This window comes from Vipera ursinii (genome assembly GCF_947247035.1).
Source record: "Vipera ursinii genome assembly, chromosome: 1".
NCBI classification, from domain to species: domain Eukaryota; kingdom Metazoa; phylum Chordata; class Lepidosauria; order Squamata; family Viperidae; genus Vipera; species Vipera ursinii.
Window position 1 is genome coordinate 87,753,781 of NC_139512.1, and position 19,994 is coordinate 87,773,774.

Below are 19,994 nucleotides of genomic sequence, written 5' to 3' on the forward strand. Positions count from 1 at the left end.
TTATTGTCTTCGCCCAGCCCGCTAACAAGCAGCTGCCTCGGCGTTCTTCCGACAGAAAAGAGGGCTGTTCCCGGAGGAGGGGAGATCTGTGGAAGAATGGGAGGCCGGGTGTGTGTGTGTGTGTGTGTGTGTGTGGGGTGGGTGGGATACAAGACCGGCTGGAGATCTGGGGAATCGGATGCAGGGATGGCCCCTTCATTCAAATGGCCTCCCGCGGGAGCGCGGGTGGAGACTCACACCCATCCCTCGAGGGAAACCTGGTGCTAGCGCTTCAGGGAACGGCGTGGTTTGACAATACAGACGTGGGTAGCGCAGATCCGACTCTTGCTTTACGATATTTTCATCCCCTTAGCTTCAGCTGGGGGAGGGGAAAGGAGGGAGATAGGCTTCCAAGATGACTATCTTCCATTGGCTTTTCTTTTCTTTTCTTTTCCGCTCTCCAAAAAAAACCCCCATTGTTTCCTCCAAGAAAATAATAATAATAATCTAAAGTTTAGAACACTTCTCCAGTTTTCTGGGATTTTTTTTTAACAGAAGATAAAAAGGAATTTACCAACTTGGTGGGGAGGGGGGATACCCCTCATCCTTCACTTGTCAGAGAGAGAAAAAAAAAACACATGAAAGAAGAAACAGAGGGGAAATAAAACCTCTTTGTTGCTTTTGGCCAAGTTGTTTTTAACCAAGACCAAAGGAATAAATTTCCTGAGTCCTTTAGCGGACCATTTATTTTCCCCAGTGTTACCCTCTGAAATATTTACTTGGTAGAGTTCTCTAAGGCATAAAATCTCTATATTCCTTCTTCTCTGTTCCTATCCCAACTGTCTTATTATAGATGAATTTCATTTTTCCCTGACTGTCTTCTAGAAGGTGTGGCTGAGATTGTAAACAAATACATTAGAAAGAAGAAGAATCTCTGCTAGTGTAAACAACTAGCTGCTTTTTGGGGCAACAAGATGCAGTTCAAGTGAATGGGTGCACATGAGTTGCTTTAGTTGTGTCTTTCTCAAACATTTGCAGCTTTCAGTAATTAAAAGACTCTGGTTTTAGTTTTTACGCAATATGGCTTTCACATGTGCAAATAAATAAGCCTGGGGAAAAAAAAATCTGAAAATATTTAACCAAAACAAATGAGCTAAAAATCAACAATCTTGCTGTTTAGTGAAAATATGTGTGCTAGTGAGGTGTTTGTCTTTAAGTTTGTTTATATTTGTTTATTTTTCTTAAAAGGGTACTTAGCTTTAGGTGATTTTTGAGGGAAGTGTATTTACAGATTTCCTTCACACACTAGATTATTGCTTCTGAATCTACAGTGTAGCTCTGTAGGCTCCAGTACTTACTAAGCTGTGTTAAAGATAACTGTTTTTAACATCCTAGAATAAAGCACTTTTTAAAGGAACAGGCTGGTACTCTTACCGAGGTATATTGCAGAGCACAAAATCTTCACCAACTAATTTAGCACTTATACAGCAGAAATGTACATTATATTTTACACCCCAAACTATAGAACTGGAGGAGAAATTATTTTCTATTCTTCTATACTTAAATCTATGGTCAAGTATTTATTATTCATATCTGCAACTATATTCCAATCACCACACAGGAAAACTAGCTGTGATCTTGGTGGCTCTCATTGCTTTTCAAATGAATCAAATGGAGTTGCCGTAGCTTACTTGTTTTTTATAGTGAGAAGTGAAAGATTGCAAAACTGTTAAATATTAAAAAGTATTTAAGAAGTTGGACTCTAAGAAAAACCTTTTTTTGGTCAAAATTCAATTGCGGTTAGGTGGTCTGCAACTAGTATTCATTTTAGTGAAATGAGCTAAAGGACACCAATAGCAGTGCTTCGCTTGGAATGAATTTGCATGTCCTTTGATGAATAAGTCACCCCTTCAACTTGTTCCTGAGTTTTGCAAATTGGACCTAATTAGCAATCATGTCCTAATTCTGAAGACTGAATGGGAAAATGTTGCCTGGCTGGTATAGTTAGATGAAATATTTCTCATTCATAAAATCACTACCTAAGTTTAAATTGGTGGGTTTGAACCTTACAAGAGGATCTAAATTTGGAAAGAAGTTTCATTAAACTGTTCAGTAGTGTATTTTGCCAAATAATAGTGAATTCTAGTGCGTTTAAAGTGCGTTTATACCAAATTCTCTATTCACAAGTTTTATATGCTGTATTTGAAAACTGATCTATAGCTTTAAGATACAAAGTTGCGTATAAATTGAGTCAAAACCTTTTCATGACAGTCATGTTCCATGTCAACAAATGGTTGATAAAAGACATTAAGATAAAGCATTTCTAAAGCGTATACCACACAAATAGGTTATTTTCTGGCTTTGCTTCTTGCTGATATTGGGAACTACCTTGCTCAGTCTTATGATAGCTTCTAAGGCTTTGACCATGAATTAGTCTTGCTCTTTTTCCAAAATTAAATTAATCAGATTGCACTGAAGAAGAAAGGGAAAGTCAGGATGTGGACTCTTGGGGATCCTATAGCTGTAATTTTTAGAGCAAATCATTTTCCATTTAACTGCTCCTTTTGATTTATAAGAAGAAAAATGAGTTTAGTCATCTATTTATTCTACTGGATGCAGATGAAATAGCCATATATGTTTCTGCTTAAGATTTGATAAGAGGCTTTAAAGCTCCAAGAAAGAAAGAAGATGTGGCCATACAACTGAAGCTGCGGTGTTGTGTTGATTAATTATTAACCAACACAATCATCTAGGGATTGATCTAGATGCTCTCCTAGGTCACTTCCAAACCTTATATTCTATGATTTTATGATTACTTTAACCCCACTGCCCAAATTGTTTATTTGTGCGTATGCGCGTGCACGCGTGTGTGTGCGCGCGTGCACACACACACACACACACCATAGTATCAAAAGCCAGCAGAAGAGGAATGAGTATGAAAGAATCCCAGACTGAGTATCCATGGTCAGCAGAAGAGCTAAAACTTGAGTTGACTAAGGATGTTCCTTATAATTGGAGAAAATCACAGGGCCTTGATTACATTCCTATAATTTTGTAGACTTCACATAGTTCTTTTAAATGTTGCAATTTCCTTGATGCAGATTAAACTTTATGTAGGGAGATATATAGGCAACAGTTAAAGCAGTCTTCCCACTATAGTTAATTTGCATATTGAATGGTAATTACAAAACAGATCTTATAGAAACCTCCTGAGATTTCTTTTTAAATGGTTGGAATGATCCTCCCTCGCTATTTCCCACTATGTCCCTTATAACCTGACTATTTCCTCGGATTTGGCAAAAGAGGAAATTGTCCTCTTTTACTGTTAATTCTACGGAAAGGGAGCTTCATTGACTGACAGAAGAAAATGATGTTACCTAGAGATTTTAAGCAGTGGATACCACAATTGGGAGACTATGACTGAAGTTACATTTAAGGAGCTTACCATGTTCATATCCTAAACATAGATACAGGACAGAAGTGGTGATTTTGAATGCTGCCAATTCAGTATTCTCTATGGCAGCGGTGTCAAACTGCCGGCCCATGGGCCGATTGCATCATGTGGACGCTGCACCTACTCCAGCTTTGGCAATGTGAAAAAAGTCACGATAACGTCATGACACGTCACGTGACACGGCGAGTTTGACACCCGTACTCTATGGGGAGGATGGCTGCAGTTCCATCATGCTTTCATTTACTTTCTTGGTGAAGTATTGAGCTAAACATTTACTTAGACCCCTCATTATATGCTAGATCAGGGCTTTTCAGCCGGTGGTACTTAGACACCTGGCAGGTGGTAGGTGATCATCCTAGAGAAGTAGCAGGGTGGGGAGGGGAGAGGAATGAGCTGAAGCAGCAGCACTGCTGCACAAGCCTTAAGGGAGAGACAGCTGGTGCTACAGGGCTGTCGTGGCTTGGCAGATCTGTGTGAGCAGCTACAAGCTGATTGGTGCTTCTGCAGGGTTGTAGGGGCTCAGCACCGGGCTCCAGCTGATTGGCACTTCCAAAAGCAGCGCGGAGCAGGAGATACATAGAAAAGTGGGGGGGGGGAAGAGGAAAACATATAAAAAGAGGAGGTTTTTTATTTTTTTATTTTTATTATTACATTTATATCCCGCCCTTCTCCGAAGACTCAGGGCGGCTTACAAGCTTAGCAGTAGCCTTCATTCTATGTATATGCCTGCTTATTAGGGCTTTCACACACACACCCCAAGCGGCATTGTTACAAAGTCAGCTTAATTGCCCCCAACAATCTGGGTCCTCATTTTACCTACCTCGGAAGGATGGAAGGCTGAGTCAACCTTGAGCCTGGTGGGATGCGAACCTGCACTAATTGCAGGCAGCTGGTGTTACTTAAGGAGGCATCAGCCCACTGCTCCACCAAGGCTCTGGTGGGAAAGGGCCAGTGAGGGGGAGGAGGCGGCAAGTGCCCGGCATCTTTGCTGACTACTCAGAAAGAAAAGGCTAGTCCAGGCCAACTGGGTGCTGATTTATAACCTTGTAGCTACCATAATAGCCAGAACGTGCCCAGCCTTAGATGCACGGGGCAGCCCTGGAACCAGCGATGGGCTGCCTCCCTGCCTCAGCCCTGCCCCCACCCTGTCCCGAGTGTGCGCATAGAAGGTGGCAGCGAGTGTGCAGGGCCCAGCATCCCTGGAGGCCGCGTTCTAAGTGCTTTACATGTTTATTTTTTTAAGCTGCCTGAGGCCCCTGGCAGGAAGCTTCCCATTTTGACCCCTCTCCCAGACCCATGTATGTGTTTGTGTGTGTTGCTGCCCTTTTGCCATCCCCATAGCCCCTCCTCCTTGCCTATCCTGGTGGTCTCCCATCCTATTGTGAAGGATGCTTTGGTTACAAAGCCGGGTCTCCTCACATGGAGAGGGAGTGGGTCTCCCTTTGACCCAAGCACTTTGCCCTCCTGCACCCATCACGAGCAACCTGGCCAAGGAGAGTCAGCACAAGCAGCAGCCTCGAGCAGGAGGTAAGCACAGCTGGGCACCCCCTCAGTGAGGCTCCCCCAGTGGACCATGCCCTGGTGCCCACCCCAATCCCATCCCCTTTCACTGGAGACCTCTGGTTCCTCCCACAGCCTTCAACCCCCCCCAGGTGCCCTCCAACCTGAGTGACATTGAGCTGGCCACGCCCCCCCTGGCCATTGACTTCGCTTGTCAAAAGGTTGCAAAAGGGGATCACATGACCCTGGGACACGGTGACTGTCATAAGTGTGAATCAGTTGCCAAGCATCCGAATGTAAATCACGTGACCCTGGGGATTCTGCAATGGTCATAAGTGTGAAAAATGGTCATAAGTCACATTTTTCAGTGCCATTGTAACTTTGAACGGTCTCTAAGTAAACTGTTGTAAGTTTAGGACTACCTGTACTTTATCACTTTTTTCCTCTTTTTTTGTTTATCACGTTTTTGACACCTTGCTAGGCATCTGGCGGTACTCGAATATTGCCATATCCTAAAAGTGGTACAATCGGTGAAAAGGTTGAAAAGCCCTGCTCTAGATAGTAGACTTTTCCTACCAAACCTACACATGAAAATCTACTTGGCTCAGAATTGTTCTTGCCAAGATGCGCTTAATTCTGCAGCCAGAGATTTTGCTGGGTAATGCAACTCCATTCATATAATTTATTTATTTATTTATTTATTTATTTATTTATTTATTTATTTAGATTTATATACTGCCCTTTCCCGAAGGACTCAGGGCGGTTTACAGGATATTTTAAAGAAAATCAATACAAAAGTTAAAACAAATTAAAAAAGATTAAATGAAACCCTGAGAGAAAATAAAAACCCAGTTAAAATTAAAATTAAAAATTCTCAGCCTGGGCCAGAGAGCTCGAAGAGCCAGGTCTTCAGGTCCTGGCGGAATGAACGGAGGTCGGGGGCAGTCCTAAGCTCCGCGGGCAGCTGGTTCCAAAGGGCAGGCGCGCCCACTGAGAAGGCCCTACCCCTGGGTGTCACCCGACGGCAATCTTTAACCGGCGGCACCCTGAGAAGACCCTCCCTGTAGGAGCGCACTGGACAAAGGGAGCTTGATGCCGGCAGCAGGTGTTCCCTCAAATATCCTGGACCCTCACCATTTAGGGCTTTATAGGTCATCACCAGCACCTTGAATCTCACCCGAAGGGCAACCGGAAGCCAATGCAGCTCACGGAGTAGAGGTGTTACATGGGAGTATCGGGAGACCCCCATCACGACTCGTGCAGCCGCATTCTGCACCAGCTGAAGCCTCCGGGTGGTCCTCAAGGGCAGCCCCATGTAGAGAGCATTGCAGTAGTCTAAACGGGAGGTCACGAGCACATGAGTGACTGTGCGTAGGGCATCTCGGTCCAGGTAGGGTCGCAACTGGCGTACCAGGCGAACCTGGGCAAAAGCCCCCCTGGTCACGGCTCCTATATGATCTTCAAAATTAAGCCGTGAATCCAGGAGGATGCCCAAGTTACGAGCCCTATCAACGGGGGGTAACACCTCACCCCCCATCGTTAGAGATGGAATAGTCTGGTTGACCCGAGATGCCGGTATGCATAGCCACTCAGTCTTGGCAGGATTGAGACGAAGCTTGTTTCTCCCCATCCAGACCCAGACCGCTTCCAGGCAACGGGACATCATGGCGAGAGCATCGCTGGGTTGGTTCGGGGTGGAGAAAAAAAGTTGGGTATCATCAGCGTACTGATGATACCCCACCCCGAAACCACAAATGATCTCGCCCAGCGGCTTCATATAGATGTTGAACAGGAGGGGCGAGAGAACCGACCGCTGAGGAACTCCACAAATGAGAGGCCTCGGGGCGGACCTCTGCCCTCCTGTCAACACCGACTGCGAGCGGCCCAAGAGATAGGAGGAGAACCACTGTAAAACAGTGCCTCCCACTCCCAACCTGTAAAGCTTTGAAGGCCTATTTTCCATATTGCGGTCTCTTTTACAACAACATACAGTTAAGTTCTAGAATTTTCTTAGCCCTAGGGAGAAGGCAACGGCAAGCTGTTTCTGAAAAATATTGCTAAGAAAAGCCGTATGGACTTGTTCATGCAATCAGCAGGAATCAAGACTGACTAAAAGGCATTGAAGGGAAGAAAGGAAAGAAAGAAGGAAGATCTAAAGGAAGATTTTCTCCCTGGTCCTGCCACTTTTTATAGGAAAATAACATAACACAACACAACACAACACAACAATACCCTGCCCTACCCTACCCTACCCTACCCTACCCTACCCTACCCTACCCTACAATACAATACAATACAATACAATACAATATGACTGTACTATACCCAGTCTTTATTTTAGCGTACATCTAAGTATTCTAAAAAAAACCACCCCTCTCTTATTTCTTTCTGCTTGGTGCATTTTGGCAGAGTGGACAAATTCCAGTTCCTTTCTATTAACCAGTAGATTTTGGATGCTGTTAAAGGAGGACAAATCATCAGACATTTTATTATGAAATTGGGTGGCATGGCCTTGGATCAGCTTTTTCTTCGATCTATGAATGATATCAGCAGGAGAATGTCTATGGAGCTTCTCAGTCCTCTGGGCCATGGTTCTCTCAAAGGTGCTTTTTCAGAAGGCAACTGGACTTTGTTTTTTTCCCTTAAGGAAGAAGAAGAAGAAGACATTTCTCTTCTCAACCAAGAAGCTTTTGGATGAGAAGTGAAATGTCTTCTTCATTCCTCAAAGAAGAAATAGACCAGTTGTTGCCTTTTGAAAAAGCACCTTTCAGAGGAGTCTTTAACATTTCCTCATGAACAGGTCTTGAAGCAGCTGCCTTTTAGAGATGATGATTTTACCCCAAAAGGTAGATATACAGAAATTCCATTAACCTTTTCAGTGGCTAATAAATATCAGAAAATGTGAATTTTCCAAAATGGGATCTATATTTTATAGCTTTGATCTATTAAATCTTATTTCTGTATCCCCCCTCTCCCCAAAACATGTAAAGGGTGTGCTCTTCACACATTTTCTTTCTTTGTTGGGTGATAAATCCATCTATATTATGAAACTGTAATTGCTGAATGCAAATCAATGTTTCTTGAATAAAATCACTTGGAAACTTCAGGGGAAAAAAAAGCAGAATGTTTTTAGAATACACCAATAAATATATCACAAACATCTTGTTTGTGTAAACTTTCTTGTACCTATTGATCTAGTTTGGAGTGCCAAACTGTGGTCCTTAAGACTTCTCGCAGGATGGCTGAAAACTAATGGAAATGGCATAATTGCCTGCCATTCTGAAACAGACAAAAAAAAAACAACACCTTCCAAACCCTGCCCATTTTTATAATAAAATTGTATACATCTGTGTACTATTTGATTGCTGTTTATAATTGTTTTTATTATGTTTATATATAACATATGTTTTTATGTCTATCTGCATACCACCCTGAGTCGATCTATGAAGGAGATGGACGTTTTTTAAATATGATTGATAAATATATAAGTGAATAGCTCCATTCACATGGCAACCTCTCAGCTTCCCAAGGACTCTTCTATATCAGGGGTCCCAGACACCTGGTCCGTGGACCAGTACCAGGCCGTGGCATGCCAGCAACGGTCTGCACAAACAAGCAAAGTCTTATCGACGAGATGCAGGCAGCACACAAAACCACACACCCTCCGGTCCGCGGAAAATCTTCTCTCCACAGAACTGGTCCCTGGTGCCCAAAAGGTTGAGAACCTCTGTTCTATATGATCTTTGAATCCCAACTCACCTCCTCCTGACCTAGTTGAACCTGTATGATCTTACTAAGTTGTTTACTCACAGCAAAGTAATTTTTTGACACTATACATTATCTTTTTTCTTTCTTAAGTAGTCAGTCTGTACAACGCTTCCTATCTGAGAAATGAATGAATGAATGAATGAATGAATGAATAAATAAATAAATAAATAAACACATGTCCTTAAGGAGCTCAAATGGAGTGTTTGTAGCTGCAGAGCGCACTAAAGCAATCTCAGGAAAAAAGATGCAGCTGTTTTCAAGGGTAACAAATAGACGCTGCATTGGCACTGCTCTGCATTTTGAAAGACCTTTTCTGAATTATTACTGAAATTTTGTAGCTGTGTAAACAGATGTAAGTCATCTTACATGCTGTTCCAAGAACATAAACACCCACTGTTTTATTTTAACTTCGGAGGAATATTTTTGCTTCAATGCAAAAATAATATTAACCATATATACTATAATTAGGACAACTCAGGCAAGTTTCACAGATGATAGACTATAGCTCACAGATAGAGGCAGAAATGTGAATTGCATGATCACAGAAAAGCTAAATCACAATTTAGTGTAGCGTGAATGTATAGCAATGAGTCTTCTGAATGCTACTCACTCATGGAAGGAAAAAGGAGATTGGTGGTTTCTGCTTTTCATTTAATGAAGTTTGTCATGTTGTCTAGACTTGTAATTATAGATAATCATAACTGATTTTATGTTAATTTACACTTAAGTACTCAAATCATTCTTATTTTTCATCAGGCACAGTCTTCCATCCCAGACAGCACAAAAACCTATACTAAAACAAAACTTCAGAATTCTTTTTTTTCCCAGGAGAAGGAAGAGACATGAATATAAAAATCTGAGGTTCCTTCATGTCAAACTAAATCTGTTTGGGCAGATTAATTTATTAATCACACTTATAACTTGCCCAGGGCCAGCTCTATACAATTTGGCACCCTAAGCAAAGTCATACACTGACACCCCCTATAGTTCGGCTCAACGTCTGATTTTGTTAGGAATTTCAAAATGTGTCTTTCTTTCTTTCTTTCTTTCTTTCTTTCTTTCTTTCTTTCTTTCTTTCTTTCTTTCTTTCTTTCTTTCTTTCTTTCTTTCTTTCTTTCTTTCTTCTTTCTTTTTCGTTTTACACATATGATTTCAAGCTCCAGATTTCACCCTCTTATTTCTGTCCTCAGAGAAGATGAAGATGAGAGAGAGAGAGAGAAATGGGATGGGAGAGGGTACTTGCCCGCATCTTGAAATGTTCATTTATTCATTATGAATTCATGGAGTTTCTACTTGGCCTTGCCTAGAGCCAGCCCTGGACTTGTTAACCAAAGATTTTCAGGAGTTAAAGTCAGATTGACATATCAAACTAAGCTATTTGCCTCTGAATGGCTATCTCAGTCTCTTTTATGTCCTTAATAAAATTTTAGAAAGAGAGGGAAAGAGAATATTTGCTTTTTTAAAAATTAAAAGGTAGAATAAGTCTCAGTGACAGAAAGCAGAGAATATTTTTATTCGAACTTTTTATTTTTAAAAGTTCAAGCAGTCCAACTTTTTTCAAGATATCATCTGAGGCTAGTACTTTAAGAATTTAAATTAATGTGACACTTGCTTCCTGGTTGTTTTTCTATTCAAAGTCATTAAATAGGAGTAAAGAAAGCTTATTCTTTAGTTTTGCTGCCTGTTTTCTACAGATGCTCTCAGTTCAAATTATTTTTAAGCCACAAAGCATGTGGGTGAAGCTTTCCTATGCAGGGGGTTGTGGGGTGTACTTAATTTGCAGGGAAGTGATATTTTGACACATTGAGTACAGCATATAGCAAACCCTCAATTTAAGGAGATTGAGGGAAGAGTGGCTGTTAAGGCTGTCTGTTAAATGGCAAATGGAAATTATTTTTGAGCCCCAAAACCCTTGAACAGCAAAATAAATAAATAAATAAATCACCCCCTCCTCTTTGTGCAATTCCTTCCAGCAGTATTCCTTACATACTGGCCCAATGCTTCATTCTGAGTCCCAAAGACCTACCACAGTTCTTCATTCTTAAAGTGGATGATGAGATGTCACAGGCAGCTGTTATATTAGACATAAACCATAGAGATGATTAAGACAAATTAATATTGCAAGCCTGATCCACGTGGTAAGCGTGAAATTATGGATCAATGGTCAATTCTGAGATAATGGAAGAGGACCTTGGAGTACAACAAGGATATGTATGAGTAAATCTGCCTTCCTACCTAAGCATTTTGTTTAATTACTGCAAGCAAGGGAGTGTGAACCTTGGGAAATTGATTTCAATGACTAAACCATGACTTGATCAATGTATGATACAAGCACAATGGCTGAAACCCAATCCCTTGTTTAATTGCTCCATTTATACCTCCTACCTCCATTTATACCATTCTGTATAGTAGATAAAGAAATAGAAATAATATTTTCCGAAAAATTATTACTGAAAAAAGGAAGTCCCAATATAACAATGAACATTCAGGCTACTTTTAAATACAACAGACAAATCTGAAGTATGCTAAACTGAGGCCCATTGAACTGAAGGATCAATTCAGGAATGGAATCGATTAATTCAGGAATCTTGTGTAATTTAATGTGGATTACTGAGATGGTCTTTGAGGAATATTGCTACTGGGGGCTGCCCAGCATAACATGTTTTAAGTGCCTTTTAGGGTTTTTTTTAGATTTACCAGACATTTAGGCTTAATATAGACGCGGTGGCTCAGTGGGTTAGGACGCTGAACTTGTCGATCGGAAGGTCGGCAGTTTGGCGGGTCGAATCCCGAGTGCCGCGTAGCAGAGTGAGCGCCTGTTACTCGTCCCAGCTTCTGCCCACCTAGCAGTTCGAAAGCACGTAAAAATGCAAGTAGAAAAATAGGGACCACTACGGTGGGAAGGTAACAGCGTTCCGTGCTAGTCATGCTGGCCACATGACCACGGAGATGTCCTTGGACAAGCGCTGGCTCTTTGGCTATGAAACGGAGATGAGCACTGGCCCCTAGAGTCAGAAACGACTAGCACGCATGTGCGGGGGAACCTTTACCTTTTTTATACTTCTGCCCTTATTAGTTCATTGGGCTGAGGGCTTACTTTTGGATTACATTGTTTACATTAAATGTTTTAAGACAGTTATTTAGTCAAAAAACAAAGAAAAGGAAAAAAAAAACTAGATGGAGACAGTCATCATGTTTTATTTTGCAAGAAATAAAAGTCCAGTTGCAAACTTGATTTTATCAGAAATGACAAAGGTATTGACAAAGGCGTTCCTAGGAAGGAGATAAAAATGTGTCAGACAGTGAGCACAGCCCTGTGATAAAAGCCTGGTTGCTTTTGTACATGCATGCAATATTGAACATAAGTATAAAACGGGCAGGTTTGGATTGTGAGGCTGCCATCTTTCATCTCTGGCTGCTGGCTTGTTTTTGTCTCAGGAAGACAATTGCAGTATTAGAAATTAGAGACTCAGAGTTGCATGAACAAAGTAACATTCTTGAGGGGACAACTTATTTGTGGCAGCTGAGCCTATGTGCAGCTAGGGCATGTGAGGATCTTGCTGGTGAACAGGTGAGTGGTGTCAGTTTTGATAATACAGACTGCCTGCTGGACTGTGAAATGTTTGGAATCCTTGTTGTGGTGCAGATGTTGCAGCCCTTAGGCAGCTCACAGTTGTTTCTTTAAGCAACTGCAGGCTGGCAAGTCTTTTTTTGTGCAGAGTCAGTATAAAACCATTGTGCGTGCATGCTTTGCATCTGTTTATAAGTCATTTTCGTGCCAAGTTGCTTCAAGGTAAATGGGCCTTTACCTAAGAGGGGCTTTTTGTAACAATATTGGGTTGACAACCTGGAAACCTGGACCCTACAAAATGCAAGGTTGGCTCTGTGTCAGGAGCTTAGTACCAGCTAGTGGAAATCCAAAAGCTTAGCTTTCCAAGTTTCTCAGGGGAAAAATTGCCCTGACTGTGTCCTCCCAATAAATTCCAAATGTAAAACATCTTTCCTTCTAGTGGAAACTCTAAATGCACCCAAAGCACATTCTAAATCGCATTCCAAAACCTAGAAGAAGCCCGTTAAAGAAAAAGCATGGCTTATAATCTGACATTTGCTTACCATGCAACCATAAGGCACACATTGCTTGGCCCAAGAAATCACAAAATTTTTCATCCACTCTGTCTTACTTTTTATCTCTCTGGTGCTTAACGACGTATTCATTTGCAGGTCTCGTATATCATGCCATGATGATGATAATTTATTGTGCACTGTAGTCCATAACTATTCTGAAAGACGGGTCTCAGTTAAGATGGGGCAACATTTTGTGGCTCCTGCCCTTTGGAATATCTCACCCCTTGAGGTGAGATTGGCTCACACCCTCTGATGTTTCATAAGAGCCTTAAGACCTGGTTCTGCCAGACGGCTTGGAAAACCCAAAGAGGGAGCTTCATACTGGAGGTGGTTGATTAATCCCCCACTCCCCTATATGTCAGGCTCCTCTCTTTGCCATTTTGTGTCCAGATTTTATTTGTTAATTTTTTTATCTGTTGTGCTTTTTATGGTGGATGACTTCTAATGTTTTTCAATGTTTCCTATGTTGTAAGCCACCAAGAATTGGTGGATATGAGATAGGTGGCAAATAAATTTTATAAGTAAAGGTTAGAATGCAGTATGGCAGGCTAACTCTACCCACTGCCAGCAGTTCAATCCTGACTGGCTCAAGATTGACTCAGCCTTCCGTCTTTCTGAGGTCGGTAAAATGAGGACCCAGATTGTTGGGGGCAATATGCTGACTCTGTAACTGTTGAGAGAGGGCTCTAAAGCACTGTGAAACAGTATATAAGTCTAAGTGCTAAGTGCTGTATACTGTAAGATGGGTGGCAAATAAATTTTATAAATAAATAAATGAATAAATTTTATAAATAAATATTTTTTGTTACTTATACTGTAGAACAAGTGCTGATATAAACATCAGATTTGCATACCTCACTGTACATGATTGTACAGTATCTTTAGCTACTGCACTCAAACTAAAATGCATCTTTTGTCTCCTAGTTGTTGGCCTTGGAATGGACCCTAGCTTACAGATTGACATTATCAAAGAATTGGATCTTGTCAATATGACTATCGGAGTTACACAGGTGTCTGGACTACATAACACCAGCAAAGCATTTCTCTTTCAAGGTAAAGCAAATGCTTATCTAAAGTTTTAACAGTGAATAATACAACCTCTTCATTCCTATAAAACTCTGCTTTTCTTTCTTCTCTTTTTATTTATTTTATTTTTCCATTGGAAATTTTTAGTCTCATGGGTCTCATGGGTCTCCACATGAGAACAAAGGGGGTAAGATGTCATCAGGCAAATGCATATACGCATAGGTGTGTGTGTGAAATTATGGGGCAAGTATGTTATTGTGGGACATGCACAATAGTGCCATTATATAAGTGTCATCTTTTTGGCATCCTTGTGATTTTCTTTTGGATGTTGAAAGCCATGTATGAATCAGCTAAGAGGTTGCTACATTCCAATAACGTTATTTAAAAATCTTGTTTACCTTTACTTTTACCTTTTTAAAATTGTTGTTTATTATGTTTTTAACATAAGTAAATCACGTAGGGTCTTTCCATCTTGAGACAGGGATACATTCCTTAAGTGCATAAATAAGATTTTTAAATAAAGTTATTGAATGCAGCAACCTCTTTCTCAGCTGATTCATAACTAGAGGTTCCTTAGTACCTTGATATAGACACTGATGGCTCCATAGGTATTTTCTCAGATTTAGAAGAACCAGGTTTTTACCAGCTTCTGGGATGGCAACAGAGAAGAGGCCATCTTTGCTGGAGGAATGGTGGTAGTGTGAGGGACTGTTCCACAGGAGAGCTATACAACAGAGAATACCTGCTATCACCTACATCCCCATCCCACACCGTAATTTCCATCCTAACTAGGAGCTTTAGTAAATTTTCCCTGGCTATAGGAGTGGACAGACAGAAACCATATAAGAAATGTGATCTCTGAAATACCCAGGTCCTGACCTATTTATACTTGCAAACCTACCAATAACCAGTGCAGAACCAGCAAAAGTGTGTACTCTGGCAGTATCATGATGGGTCAATAAATTTGCAGGTCATTGTATTGATAAGGTTTCAGAATAGTCTCAGTGTAGAAGTCTTGTTAAAGCCAGTTCCATTAATTCACCCAACAGATGATAATGTCTGAGTGACTGTTCTCAGAGTATCCTGTTCCAGGTAAGACAACATTAGACACACTAGCTAAAATGGGCAAAGGCCACCCTGACCATAATTTTATGTCTTTTTCAAGGCATGAGTCTAGGAGTCTTCTCCTCCCCCACTATAAACCTGCTATTTCAACTTGGTATTGTCTTGGAATGAATAGGCTTCTAATCTAATTGTCATTCTATCTTGTCTGTGTTGTGTTTAACTCTTTTTTCCATCTAGACTCTGACAGCTTTTAGGCACTAAGTCAGTCTTTCTATCATAACCCCTACTGGGTTTAGAGTAGAGATGTACAAGTGAATATCATCAGACTATTGATGATACCTCACCCTGAACTGATGGATAATGTCCCTAATGATCCATATGCAGATGTTATGTAGGGTAGAAGAAAGAACCAATATAATCTATATGCCTGATTTTTTGATTGGATTGGCCTCCTCAGATAGGAGAGAAACTGCTGTAAGTCATTTCCACCAGTTCCTAGTCCTTGAAAATAATCCAGAAGGATTCTGAAATTGTGAGTATTGAAGGCTATTGAAAGATCTAGGAACACAAGTTTGGTCAAAGTTCCTCCAACCAAGTCTTGCCACAGGGCAGAGATGTGGTTTCCACCCGATATCTAGCCTAGAACCAAACTGCCATCTGGATGATAACCTACATCATTTGTAATTGGAGCCCTATCATTTTCCTCAGCAATCTTCTCTCCCCCTCCCCAAAGGGAAAGGTTGGAGATTGGATGGTAGTTGAGCAATTCCATTGGTTTCAGGCTGAGCTTCTTCTTGAATGAAAAGGTTTGGAATTTCTTCCTTCAAATAAAAAGTGATTATTGCCTATATCTAACTCTCAGCTTGCTCTCTGACTGCTTTAATCAGCCAGGTACTCCACAAATGGTGGAACTAAAATTATAGAGAATTCTACTTCTGCAAAATCCACAGGTCAAAATCCTCCCAGGTAACATCACACAACAGCAAGATCAACCCTGTCATTTTAATAGATTCCATCTATCTAGATTCCAAATCAAAGTGAATGATGACCAACTTTGAACACAAAATTCTCAGTCAAATAATTCCAGTATACACTGGGTTATTTTCACCTGTTCTTCCCTGGCAGGATCTAGGACACACTCAATAGTACAACAGTCCATAGAGGCAATAAGAATGGACAAATAGCTTTGCCTTGCCACCCTGATTGCCACACAGTAGGCTTGAATATAAGCTTGTATCTGTGTTTCATCTTCTTTGCTTACTGTTTTATGTCTGTATCATCTAGGCATCTCTTAATTTGCTTCATTTCTTAGGGTTCCTGAGAGAACCAAGAGGCTGCTGGGATCACCCAGTCCCAGCACGAAAAGGCTACTCAGATCAGATCTGATACAAAAGTCTTAATTAATTAAAATATATCCAATTCAGTAATATTATATATTATTATAATATAGTATAATATAGTATTATTACAGTATTACTGTGTTATTTCAATCTATTTATTAACAAAGGTCCCTTGTTGGAAATGTATACCAAATAAGACATTGTTCAAAGAAAAATAAAAATAAAAAGGCCTTTTGTTTTTATGGCATGAGTTCTTTGAGTCCACTATATTCCCTGGACAGTGTTACAGGAAATGAGAGTATATTTTGTTGCACAAAACTAACTTGGTTGCAGATTTTCATTCAAGGATGAGATTAAATTTGTGTTAAGATCCAGGATTTCTTTTTAGTATACTGCTCAGCTGACATGTTTTTTTTTTGTAAATAAACCTTTCTAGAAATAGATCACATATTTGATAGCCTGATTTTCTGCAGACTCCTGTGACAATTAGAAATAGCCTTGCACTGTGCATTTGGTGGCTCTTAGCTCTTCATCTTTTAATCATAATCATCATGATAATGTATTAAACATTGGATTTTTTTTTATCAGCAAATGTAATAAAGGACAATATGAAATTCTGGAAGATAAAAAAATGGGTGAAGGATCTTTAGATAGTTCCTAAATGTAACTAATGTGCTTTTTGGTGTCAGTATTAACTCAGTGAGTCCATTTTTACTTTCCAGTTAATTTAAAGGGGGCCACATTATATAAAAATGTCATATTTGTTTTTCTTGCTCTATCTAAAGAGACTTTGCTTGCTTTGGAAAATATATTTACACAAATGTCTTGGTTTCAGTGATGGGATTCAAATATGTGAACAACCAGTTCTCTGTGTGGTTGCTGCTTCCGGAAGTCCATCCTGGGCCTGGGTAACAAAAAATTACCTACTGGTTCTGCCAAACTGGTGTGAACTGGCTGAATCTCACCACTGCTTGGTTTACATACTGTAGTTATGTGGGTGTAGAAGTAAAATATAAATCACTGAGTAATCTTAACCTGCTGTTTAACACAAATATAGCACACTGAAAAAAGGTAAAGAAAGTTGACTGATAATAGTGTTTCTGCTTTCAAAATAATATGTGGGTTGGAGAATAAGAGTCTCAGATAACTACTGTTGTTTGGATGAAAAAAAGTATGGAATAAAAATATTGACCATTTAGATGGTGCCACCCTGACATACAACATATTTTACATACATTATTTTGTGACATTTATTGCAGCCCTGTAATGTAGGCCTTTAGTATTAAAACACTGTTGTAATATACCGTAGATATAGATCTGAAAGCAGCTAGTTAACTTAAAATGCTATTTAAATGAATATTTAAATTTATTAGCATATCTGGCTAAATGTCATGATGCAAGCATATTAAGCAATATCTTGGTGAATTCAATCAATAATCACACATAGGAGTTCTTCAGAAACAAATAAACAATGCATCAACATGACACATAGAGATGCATACTGAAATAGAGAAATTGACGTATTTTCTTATAAAGTCAGTTTGCTTATGTAGAACAAAGCTTAACATGAAAATCAAAAGCATAGAGCAGGATAATCAGAGAAGGCAATCGAGAGCTAAGCATGAGGCTGAGTATGGCACATTGAGGGTTGAGTGGTTATATGAACCTGACAGGAAGTATAAACAGTTTAAACAAAAGTTGGTAAGGAGGTTAATTTGACTCTAGTTGAACTACTAGGGAAATGGGAAGTTTAGCAAAAGTGAATTCTAACAAAGGGTTATTAAGGGAAAACAGCAGTTGAGAAAGTTGTGCAGCTTTGCTTTTATTACGGTTTTATTATAGATGATCAAATCAAAAGTTGAGTTTTCATTCACAGGAGAGTAGGAAAGGCACAGACAGAGATCTCCAAAGAGGCTTTTGATGGAAAAGTCTGTCCTGTGTCAATTTTTAATGGTTACCATGCTTGTTACTTCCAGAGCCAACACAAAACTTTGTGAGAATAAGGGTTGGCAAAGAGTGCAATCAAATTATAGAGTTGATTTATTAAAGGCATTTATTTAATCGTCTCACAGGAAAGGTCTCTTGGCAATGCACAATGTACAAAATTAATAAAGCATTATATCAATTTATCTGAGAGCTAATTTGATATAGTGGTTAAGACATCAGACTAGAAACCAGGAATTCTAGGCCCACCTGAGGCATGAAAGCTGCCTGGCGACTTTGTGTCAACCACTCTCCTTCAGCCCAGGTTGAGTGACAAGCTGATTGGTCAATTCCTGTCACAACCAATGGATCAACATTTGGTTGATCTGAAAACAAGCAGACCTTGCACTTGTGATAAAACTGTAGGAAAGAAAAAAAGTGAAAAAGATATCAATATATAAGGTATGTTATGTTACAAATGCATGCAAATGAATAGTTATAAAACTGTTCTGCTGGTGGCTCCACTCTGATTAATCTCCAAAAGCCTTTTAGGAGAGGCAGGTTTTTACAGGTATCTAGAAGGTCATGACAGATCAGAGATAAAGAACTGAATCCAGTTTTCAGGCTGTTTTCACTCCTTGATTTTTACTGAGCAAGTTATATGGTATAAGAAAACAGGACCATGGTAAAGCCTTTTTTCATGAAGTTATCATTTTTGTAGGAGAAAGTTTAAACAGATGGTTCAAATGAACTGGGTTGATACTTGTGAGTAGCTTTCAATAATCTCAGCTATGCTATATATCCTTCCTCTCCTATAGGACAATAGCAGACAATGTCAAACTCGCGACGTCACATGATGTTGCGCATTGTATCGGGACAGTTTTGCCATTGCTGGCAATGGGGTGGGTGTGGCTTCTGCGTGACGCATCTGGCTCATGGACCGGCAGTTTGACACCCCTGGCCTATAGGATGGTTGAGACACAACAGTTTTGTAGGCACTACAGTGAGAATGGCAGAGTTTTGGAGGATGAGCTCTGACATCATAAACTGGATGATGATTGTGGAAGTTCAGTTTACCAATTCCATGTAATTTGTTTCTGATAGTATGTGCAAAGAAACCAATAGACCTGGCACCACCAGTTGAAAATAGCCACCAATAAAGTTATCAATGTCTAGTTAGGATTACGCAGTCTTGTTTTTGAGGTGCTGTGTTTTGAGATAGTTGGGGGAAAAAAATCTGAAGCGGACCATAAAGAGATAAATTTGAAGCAACATTATAACCCATAAATGATAACAATACATTATTTATTTACTTATTCAGTCTTCTGTACCATTCCGGTCAGAATAATCTGTGCATCATCTCAACTTGGACCACTCTTTCTCAGCCCAACTCACCTCACATGGCTATTGTGGGAAATATAGGAGGATGAAGGTGTGCTGGATATTTTCACTGCCTTGAGTTATTTGTGAAAATAATAAAGACAGGATACAAAACAATCAATCAATAATCAATCAATCAATCAATCAATCTTATAGTTGGCTTCCAGCAATAAAGTTAAACTCATGCAAACTGTAAGGAACAGCAAACACCCACAATAAGCTGTGCTGTTTCCACTACAGCAGAGAGAGTTCAACATTCTGTCTCTTCTACTGCCCTTTTCAAAAACTTAACAGGGAATGGTTAAGTCATTGTATAGACATTATATAGAAGGAGTGGCTATTCCAAAGAAAGAAGTCCAACACTGAGAATATGTGACAATCTTGTTGCTGAAAAGTTCCTGGGTGGAAGTCAGAATTACTTGCCGAGGGCAAAT

General features: G+C 40.0%; 1 protein-coding gene across 1 annotated transcript in view; it reads left to right on the top strand.

The window, feature by feature from the left end:
* Positions 1–19,994, top strand: part of NELL1 (neural EGFL like 1) — a gene marked incomplete at both ends in the record, with an annotated part of 577,617 nt that overhangs the window by 1,264 nt on the left and 556,359 nt on the right. The window contains one exon of the mRNA XM_083355288.1: positions 13,751–13,879. Within this exon, the coding sequence (XP_083211414.1) occupies positions 13,751–13,879 (129 nt within the window). The remainder of the gene's footprint in view (positions 1–13,750; positions 13,880–19,994) is intronic.